Below are 10,398 nucleotides of genomic sequence, written 5' to 3'. Positions count from 1 at the left end.
GCCAGTATAGTGACATCAGTCCTGAAGATCAGTGGCTGCTGAGCAGAACCTGTCATTTCTGTAAGAATGAATCATCATATACTTAATTCCGTCTGAAAGTAAGATTTATAATTGCGATGAAATGCATAATCGCCACAGCACTCTTAATCAATATGTAACATTGACACCTTGAAATTGATACTTATTGATTATTGATACTTATAAAATAATGTATTAAATGTTATTATTTCCATATTAATTGTTTAATATGTATCATAAATCATTCTATTTCATATTCTCTCTCTCTCTCTCTCTCTCTCTCTCTCTCTCTCTCTCTCTCTCTCTCTCTCTCTCTCTCTCTCTCTCTCTCTCTCTCACACACACACACACACACACACGCACACATTTATATATCATTCATATTTTAAATTATTTTATTTGACGATAATTATAAAATGCACATGCATGCACGCACACACGTAATCCTTAAACTTGTTTCTTTACAGGTTATTTTGTGTATTTGTTTATTTATTTGAAATGTCTTAAAATATTTTAATATTTAATATGAATATTATTATTTAATATTTAGTTTTATCACAAATGCTTCTATTTAAAATTTGTCTTATTTCTTATTTAAAAAGTCAGATTTTCTATGTTGTTTCAAAATTTTGGATACTGTATTTAAACGCAACTGAGTGTTTGAGGTCTAAGACGAAACTGAATGACCTCTAAGCAATCGCCCCTGAATTATCTGTACACAGGGCCATTGCTTAAATTCACATAGACAAAATGTATATGGGTGGGCTTCACCTCCCACAGGCTCAATAAGTAGGGTAGAGTGTGGAGACCTTAAGTGGGTCATCATCACAAGCAGAGGTGTACCTGAAAACCATACTTGAGTAAACGCACCTTCCAATACGACTTGAGTAAAAGCCTTACCCCCGGTTTCAACTTGCACTGACATATCTTAAAATATGCCAGAGCCATTGTTTTGTCTCAAGTTTTGCACACCAATCTTTTTTTTCTAAGGCACATTTACAACAGCTACTTAAATGCACTAATTAAACTACAATCCTGGCTTAAAGGAAAAGTATGTAAGACTGTGGCCAAAACTGGTAATGCAATCACTATCACCCTTTGACTCGAGGTTGCCAAATATGCTGCAGAATTCAGCACGAACATGTGTATCTGCAGCTGTGGTAACTAGAGCAGAGCTGGCAACCCAGATGCCCAAACACTACTGACTTCGTGATTGGTCGATAGATGGAGGGTGGAGCTTCAGGCCAAAATACAACACATCAACATAACATCAGTTGAGGGCTGCAACAACAACTTTTAAATGACAATATCCTAGCTGGACTAAGTTGTCAGTGATAAAAGTATTTGTAAGTATATGTAAATTAACATGATTTCTTAATGTCTAGTGACATGTCAGGGCCAGTTTATGATTCATTGAAACACATTTCTTACATACAGTTCCTTTAATTTAAAGGGGGTGAAATGCTGTTTCATGCATACTGAGCTTTTTACACTGTTAAAGACTTGGATTCCCATCCTTAACATAGACAAAGTTTCCACAACTAAGTTGGACGTTTGATGGAGTATTTCTTTTTTAAAAATACTCCTTCCGGTATATCACAAGTTTCGGAGAGTTTTTTTCGAGTATGGGTCCGCTTGACGTCGAGAGAGCGAAGTTCCTTGTATGGGCCGTACAGGCTCTTCTCCCGGAAGGGTGCGCGCGCGTGACTGAGGCGAAAGAGCAAATGCACGCCCATAAACACTGTCTCAGCTGCAGATCCACTCGTCTGTGCAACACTTCTGTCACACCGCACTTCACTTTATTCCTATGGGTGACATCAAGCGACTTCAACGCCTCAGCACAGCATTCCGGGAAGGCAGCGCTGCATTTGAACCGATTTGAACGCAGAAATGACGGGAAGCTTCACAACCTCGATTCAGTCGCGTCGCAAAAGTGGATCTCCACGGTCACTGCTGTCACAGGACTGCACGAAATCAAGTTACCAAAGAAGTGTGTTTTTGATGGAGCGGTGAAAATAAAGGTTCGCGGTCGTGCTTTAGAAGCAGGGGGTGAGTAAAACTGCTTCAAATGTATATGTTGTTGGCTATCGTCGCGTAAGTAAACATCAGTAAACAACACGATCGTGTAACGTTACAGTTAATTTATCAATGGAGCATGCAATCTATGGTGTGTGTTTAAATACATTTGTTTAGCTGACCACTATAGGTGTCAGTTTGTTTATTGTAAAACCACCCAAACATAAACCTAGCGTTCTCACAAAGCGTGCTTCGTCATTCAAATGTGCTAACGATTACTCCATTGTTGTTCTATGTATAACATTACACTAGTCTGACGTGCAAAACTGTTTTGGTTGCTACTGCTAAGGTTTAGTCGCATACAATAGTCCATAAACCGAATCATGTCCTCATAAACTGCGAGTAAACACACACAAATGTTGACAGGCCACTAAATACAGTACATACCACAGAGACGGACGTCCTGCTGTTGTTGCTTCTCCAGTTCAATTTATTTCAGCCTTCGGATCTGATTCTGGATCATATATGTATTAGTTGAATCTGATTTAGGGTAGCGTTTTCTTCTCCACGCTTGAGGACGTCACCGCTTTGTGTGTGCTCGTCATTCTTTAGCTCCGCCCACACGATACGCCTCCAGCCGCTCGTTTTTTTTCGGAAAGACTCGGTACAGCCTATCTTTCTTTTATAAATATAATAAAACTAAAGACTTTTCGGAGATATGAAAGATGCAATACTACTCTGTAATCAAGACTGACATGAGATTGACTGAAACTGAGTGTTTCACCCCCCCTTTAAGTACTGTCTGTGAAACGGGCCTTAGAGTATCTGATATTAACAGAAATTTAAGTATTTTACTCATAATGAATGTAGGCTCAAAGAAGCACTAGTCCTCAACACATATAGAGACTAGCCAGTAAAAAAACAAGAATCAGTTGATTTGTGAGGAATCCAAATAAAACTGAAAACCTCAATATTGCAATAAATCAAGTTCGACACACCAGCCTTAAACATCTACACTCGTCTCAGTCAAGCTCAAGTGTTCAAAAAGGGCATAAGTAAACCAATATCCTTCAAAAAGGTCTCTTCAAATAACCAATGAGTAATGTTATCAAATTATATAATTAAAGATTTGTGCTAGACGTAAACACCTACCTGCTAACACCATTGCGAATTCGTGTAAAGCAGCCCTGTTGACAAGTTTAGGTATAGTACATGATAGTACCTTCAATGCCCTGTAGATGGCAATATCACTTTTGTATCAGAAATAAACTGCTGCATAAAAAGGTGTAGTAAAAAGGAGTAGCTAACATAGACAGTAAAAGAAATGGACAGAGCTATCCCATTGACTTCAACGGCGTTAAGTGATGTCAGTAAAGGAGCACTCATTTCCTGATGGCTGAGCGTAGATGTGACGTGAGCAACCTGTCTGACAGTTGTAAGTCTTCTAGTAGTTGTGGAAAGTGAAATCTGAATCACGTTGTTTAAATATTTTCTCCCGTTGCTTTTGGCTCACTATGGGCTTCTCCCTATTCTTCCCCCTTGACTTTATCAGACTTTATGTCTCCACGTCTCCCCGACTGTCTCATAGACAGTAAAAGATTATTTCTGAGCGTCTCCTCCTGTCTATACGGTAATTTCTCAACTGTGCAACAGAGTCGCATTGGTTATGATGCAATCGTTAGCCTATTTTTTTACAAAAACAGCTTCTACGGGGCGATAGTGTAAGATACAAGGTAATGAAGCCTTTTATGCATTGTCGTGTTTCTTTAGAAATAAACAATGGACAAATTGAGTCTTTAAACGTCTCAGATGTAAAGTTATTCACTGTCAAAGTGACTCAAAAATGAATGGGAGTCAATGGGATGCTAACAGCAGGTGATGGCTTGGTTAGTAATGGCCGCCCCTAGGGGTGGAACGCTTTCCGAGCGCTAGATTACTACCCCCTTGGTAGCTAACTGTTACTCATTACAAATGTATTTTATTACTTATTCAAAAATAGTTAAGTAGAGAGAAAAGGTTGCTAATTTATTTTTTTGTAAAACCACAAAGCCAAAAATACTGAAGTATCTACTCAAATAGGCCTATTTCACACCACTGATCTCAAGCATTGAGAGCATCAACAATTGAATTCTGGACCTTTGTGAAGGGATTCTATTACATAGAGCATTTCCAATCCCTTCAGGAGACTTGAGAGTCCCTAGAATTGTTTGCTTTCTCCCCATTATCTATGCTATGAGTATAAGAGACTGCTAGTGTGCATGTTCATGTGTGTGGCGTTTGCAGGTCGTTCACAGATAGAACAGACTTCTTACTTCATTAAAAGAATTGGTTGCCATGAGCGACAACTACAAGAACAGGCTTGCTTGAATTACATTCACACCCACAGCATAACTGTCCTCTGAGCTGGGCAAATCACAGTTATCTTGATATCACGAAATAAAGGTTGGAGTTCAGGTGGAGAAGAGAAAGAGGTGTTCACCACCATACAGCTCAGTTCACAAAACCTCCAATTCTCCTGTTTGTGGTATTTAGTTTCTCAATATAGCTTCAGCAAAAAAAAAAAAAAAAAAAAAACGTAGGAGAGAAAAGAATGTGGAGGGAAGACTCATTTCAGAGGTATTCTCAGGACAGCCATTGCTTAAGAGGAGCATATTTAGGCGTATGCATGCAGCCCTTATTAAATTAAAAATATTAGTAATTTTAATGGAAAGAGATTGCAAAAATGCTACAGTAAAGTAAAAAAATCTGTAATTAATTTAACAATAAATGTAATTTTACTAACTTTTAAAGAATTAATAACCTAATTTAGAATAAAAATATATCCTTCAAGACAATGTGTGCACTTTAAAGGTCCTATGACATAACATTTTTATTTTATGAGGTTTTTCAACATTAATATGAGTTCCCCTAACCTGAATGTTTTCCCCAAGTGCATGGCTAGAAATTTTGATCGGTGTAAACCGAGTTCTTGCTGTCTTTCTCTGCCTTTGAGAGAATGACAGCTCAGACGAGCTGATCCTGAATTCTCCTGTTAGGACGTCATATCAGGAAAGGTTACCGCCCCGTCCTCTGCTCTGCCCGCCCAGAGAGTTAGTAGAGAATGGCTTCAGTTTATCAGTTGCGATGTCGGCAGCTCAGGCTTTACCTTATGGCTTTACCGCCACAAACAGTGAGTAACAGTGTTCATTATGCCTGATCTGGGATCAGAAAGTTCTGACGTGTAGCTAATCATTCAAGTTCACAGAGACTTTCTTTCTAAATCGTTTAATACCGTCAGTCCCGCCGCTGGCCTCCTTAATGCACTGTGAATCAAGCCAGTGACTAAAACGATGAACTTCACGTCATTTCTGTTAGCAACATGAAACAAATCTGTTATTTAAATTATTAAACTACAGAGAGCGGTCAAAGAACACTCTTTATAATGTTCGGATCTGTCAATCACACTTATATCTGCAGTGCACACTTGCCCAAACTGCCGTTTGAAAGACGCTACTCTAGTAATTATGCTCAACAGAAGCTCTTACTGTATTCATGTCGATGTCGTGTTTGCTGTTAGCTGTGGTGAAAGCATTTTGTGAGAGAAATAACGTTGCAAAGTTCACTCGTGTTTATTCAGAGCTCTCAGATACAAACAAAATAAACTTGCGCTCTCAAAAACTCGGTACAATAACACTTCCTCAGCAATCTTTCCCCAGCTCCGTCTCTCTCTCGACCATAGACTGTAAAAAAAATGTTCACACTTAACTGTGTGACGACAGCATCTGAAATGCTGAACATTCCAAGATGGCGGACGCTTCGATGTGTCTGGAACAGTTGACTGAGGCATCTATGTGTATCCCCAGAAGTCCCTTTGTGATGCACTACATTTCATTACCTGTGATAAAAGTAACTTTGTTTCTCATTATGGTGCTTTGTGTTACGTTATTTGTATAGATAATGTTTATTACATTATTTTTTGTTAGTTATATGGTTCTTTATGGCTGAATACATTTCTGATGACCTTGAGGTAAAGGGGCAAGGCTATCTGTTTCACCATTTGTGTTATTATGGTTGTAAGATTACAGACTATAAAGTATATGGTTTTAAAACGTAAAATATACAGGCACCAACATCCCTTAATGGAAACGTTGTCACCATATTTCTTTAAAGAGCATTTGTTTGGCAACCACAACAGGATTTTCCTCCCCTATTCTACCTGGAACAACATTCTTTCAACTTAATATAAACTCTAACCTCATCCCTTGGGCCATAAATGCATTAGAATGCAGTACTAAAAAAAACAAAGATGTTGATCCAGCAACGTGCATGGCTAATTAAACTTGCACTTACTGTATAAACGATTGATCAGGCAGAACATTATGACCTTCCTAATATTATGTTGCCTTTTGCTGCCAAAACAGCCCTGACCCATCAAGGCATGGACTACACTAGACGCCTGAAGGTGTGCTTTTGTATCTGGAACCAAGATGTTAGCAGCAGACCCTTTAAGTCCTGCAGGTCGCAAGGTGGAGCCTCCATGGATTGGACTTCTTTGTTCAGCACATCCCACAGATGCTCAATTGGATTGAGATCTGGGGAATTTGATTTTTTTTTGTGCCATTGGTGAAGAGGCGAGCTTGTGCTTATAGGTTGTGAGTAGCTGGCGTACACACACATACATGTCCCAAGATCAAGAGTAGTAGAATTGCATGAACTGAATCAAACTAATTAATTTTATTTATTTATATAAAAACTACACAACACTTGCTCACATGCTAAGTGAAGTGTAACTTTTGTGTGCAATTATGATTAAGTAAAATAGTTGTCCTCTGGTATTAGCAGCTCATTGAGAACCGATGGATTTCACGTAGCCAACCACAGCCTAACCACAAAATCTACACTTCACAACAATGGTAACCTCAAAAATCGACATAAACTCTTTTAAATGCTAACTATAACTGAACATCAAACTTTCCCTTTTTAAAAAAACACATTACTCAATTTCAACTCTCCTTATCTATCCATATGCAAAGCACGCTGGAAACTAGCACTGCCCAGTACAGTTAGTGCAACAAAAATGATTCATGTTGTCCCAACACAGATGGTTTAGGTTAACGTAACATTGAATTTCATAATATATTAACACATTTAATTTCATAATACAAGTGAATGCAAATGACAGTTAAGTAAAAAGCTAAAGACTTGTGTTGTTTCAGCTTTTATTTTTAATAAACTGATCAAATATCTAGAATAATTTTTTGAGTGTGTGCTGACATGTAGTTGCAAAGTTACTTATAATTAGTAGAATGCCTAAAGTGGACTATTGGAATAAAGTGTAACCTATTATTTAACTTGCATTGCCTGTCAGGAGACAGAACTAAAGTCACATGTGTTAATGTGGTGTTGTTGACATTCTCAATTGCACCAGAACTGTAGGTATGAAATGTTCTATCCCACGAGAACATCTGGAACATTCTTTCACACTAACTGTTTTGCTTGTTGCTAGGTGCGGTGTCAGTCAGTTAGATAAAAGGCCAGAGGAGTGTCTAGATATAATACATTAAGCTATGAGACCAGTTTAGGCAAGAAAAAGCTTCAGGCACATTCCCCACTTTTGGTTTTGCTACAATGTTGCTCAACAACCCTTGACAGAATGACACAATTCCTGCATTTTTTTTCTTCCTCTGCAGTGTAAGATACAAAACTCATGCAAAAATTCATGGAAACCTTTTTAATGAAAGAGTTCAAAATAAATACATACATACATACATATATATATAAAAGATTATTTTACTTTAACATGTTAATTTACTTCTTCAGACACAGGAAAGGCAGGTGACAATAGGAAAAGAGAGCCAGTTTCCTCATAAAACATCTATTATTGCATTATTACGTGTAATGTGCAAATGAAAACCAATTCAAACATATTTACAAGTACATATCATAGTAAACATTCACATTTCACTGTCGTAGCAGCATGTGCAAAATAGCAAGCTGAACAAGATAGTCCATTCAAGTAAGTGATATGTACAACACAGGGCGCATAAAGTCATATTTGTACTTGAATCCGCAATTAAACTTAATAGAGATCAAGGAGAAATGTGGAATGCACAAATGTCTCAGTCCCATCTTAACACAACGGAGCAATATTTGTCATTCTTCCCCAGGTCCTGTGTACCAGACGGTCTGGGTAGTGTGGGCTTTTGCATGTCAGGTTTCCCATCCTCTGATGAAAATCGACTGAGGATGGACTTCTGATACCAGGCCACACAGAAAGACGCTGAGGGCTTGGTACGACGAAGTTCCTCCTGCTTGGCATCACCAGCCGAGGTTCCGGTGCCACGGTTTCCACATGAATCTGGTAGTTTTTACCTTTGTTGTTGTCTACGAGCTGCAAGTGGCTATTTCCGGGTTGGAACACCACTAAGAATTCCAGGCGCTCTTTTGGGTCCAGCTCGGATGGTAGAGACACTTTAAAAGCAAACAAGTCTGTCTCCAGAGTTGCATGTGGTTCCCTCACATAAGTGCATGCAATGTCTTTGTGGCTTCGCCATGAGTCAAAAGTTATGCGGACAAAGACAGTCTTGTCGAACTTAATGTTGCAGACCCGTACGGTTCCGCTCAACACCCTTTCGGTCACGCTACAGCTCTCTATCTGCACTAAGTTTTCCTTCAAGCTTGCGCGGTCTGCAACAGGCTGTGGAAAGCCAAGCTTCAGTCGCAGTCTCACGTTCTGCATGGGCGTTCTAGCATTTGCACGCTCCTCAGGTTGCGGGGCATCTTCCGTTTCCGCCTCTGAAGGGTCAGTGGTGAAGATGCGCACGGAGGCGAGAGCGAGGCCTTTATCATCAGCAAATACAACTCGCTTCTTTTTGCGTTGCGTGCGAGGAGAGTACGAGGACAGGGAGCTGGCAGAGCTGGAGGAAGACAGTGAAGATGTTGGGGAAGGAGGCGAATGTCTGGCTCTTAGCTCCGGTGAAGACATGTTGGATGAGGAGGACCTGACAGCGGACATGCCAAGGAGCTGAGACACCGATGGGTTAACCTGCACATGCATGGCCAAATCCACAGGCATCACATGCTCAGGGAAAGAGTAACCGCTGAAGCCATATGATCTGTGAAAACACACAGAGGAACAGCTGTTAGACAATTAGACAAATACAGAGACATATAGACACATTCTGCACTTGTTTATTATTAAAAATAATATAAGAAATTATATATTAACTATATGCTTAAAAATAAAGGTTCTTTGGAATCTATGGTTTTCATGAAGAAACTTTAACACCAACTTTTCAGACAATGTGACAACGTTGTGTTATCAAATATCCCAAAGTACATTTAAACTCATATATTGTATCTTAATTAAAGCTAGCCTAATATTTTTCTTTATGTAATATAACATGCATTTTGTTGTCAACTTACTTTGTGATGCTCATTTTTGGTTAAAAGATGAACGTCGGATGAAGATGATTGTTTATAGTGAAATGTCTGCTGGAAGACAAGAAGAAGAAGAAAAAAATTAAGTACAAGTTGAAGTAAACACTGAAGAGAGAACAATCTTAGACCTGTGGGTGAATCTATTTACTGAAAACGATTCATTTTAATAAACGTGTCGGGTCAAACTGTTTACAAACGACAGATGCAAATAGGTATTCAGTGTTAAATCATGCAGAATGATTGAAAGTCCTTCGCTTACCTGTCAATGAAAGATGCGCTGAAATGTATTTTCCTTGAACTTTTGAAGGTTAGAAACAATGTTAACGCCGAACGAATACACGGCAGAAGTAGTTATGAGAAGTAAACATCACTCTTTGCCATTCAACGAACCTTCACTCGCGCTTTCACTATTCAAAGTAATCTGTGTCCTAGCGCTGTGTTCTCAGATTTTAAAGCTCCCTCAAAAAAGGGGAGGGCTGAACGGTGACGTAGGCCTACGTTAAGTCTAAACGAAAGTATTACACCCATTAGTTTATGCAGATCGATGTAAATCATTTTCCATTGAACGAGTCACAATAGGGCATGCCAAAACAGTTAGTCAACAGTTAGTCCTTTTTACACGTTTTAGTAGTTTATAAAATTTAGGTAGGCTAGTACTTAAAAAGATCAACAGTGAATAACATGATTTTTTTAATGAAAGAATAAACATTTGGAAATTTTATTTAAATAAAATGTTGAGACAAAACTGATGATTATTTCTGATTAAATATATACTTCGAATTAAATGAGAGATATCTTGGTTAAAAATGTAAAATTATTATTATTATTATTATTATTATTATTATTATTATTATTATTATTATTATTAATAATAATAACATGTTTTTTTTGTGCTAACAGGGCTGCCACAAGGGCTTCTCCCGGATCCCCCTGTTGTTGTTGTCA

General features: G+C 38.5%; 1 protein-coding gene across 2 annotated transcripts; it reads right to left on the bottom strand.

Moving 5' to 3' along the window:
* Positions 1-7,739: 7,739 nt before the first annotated feature.
* ppp1r3c2a (protein phosphatase 1 regulatory subunit 3C2, duplicate a) lies at positions 7,740-9,885 on the bottom strand. 2 transcript variants are annotated; one of them, XM_067433338.1, is made up of 3 exons: positions 9,713-9,885; positions 9,439-9,507; positions 7,740-9,128 (listed from the first exon to the last, which is right to left on the bottom strand). In XM_067433338.1, exons 2-3 carry the CDS (start codon positions 9,450-9,452, stop codon positions 8,144-8,146), a joined length of 999 nt encoding a protein of 332 aa, XP_067289439.1. In that variant the 5' UTR covers positions 9,453-9,507; positions 9,713-9,885; the 3' UTR covers positions 7,740-8,143. The 2 variants fall into 2 exon arrangements, with proteins under 2 accessions (XP_067289439.1, XP_067289440.1); XM_067433339.1 differs by having other exon boundaries at positions 9,439-9,504.
* Between the last annotated feature and the right edge of the window lie 513 nt (positions 9,886-10,398).

Source organism: Pseudorasbora parva, chromosome 23 (assembly GCF_024679245.1).
Source record: "Pseudorasbora parva isolate DD20220531a chromosome 23, ASM2467924v1, whole genome shotgun sequence".
Classification (NCBI taxonomy): Eukaryota; Metazoa; Chordata; class Actinopteri; order Cypriniformes; family Gobionidae; genus Pseudorasbora; species Pseudorasbora parva.
Note: the sequence above shows the minus strand (reverse complement) of the source record. Positions and strands in the feature narration are given on the sequence as shown.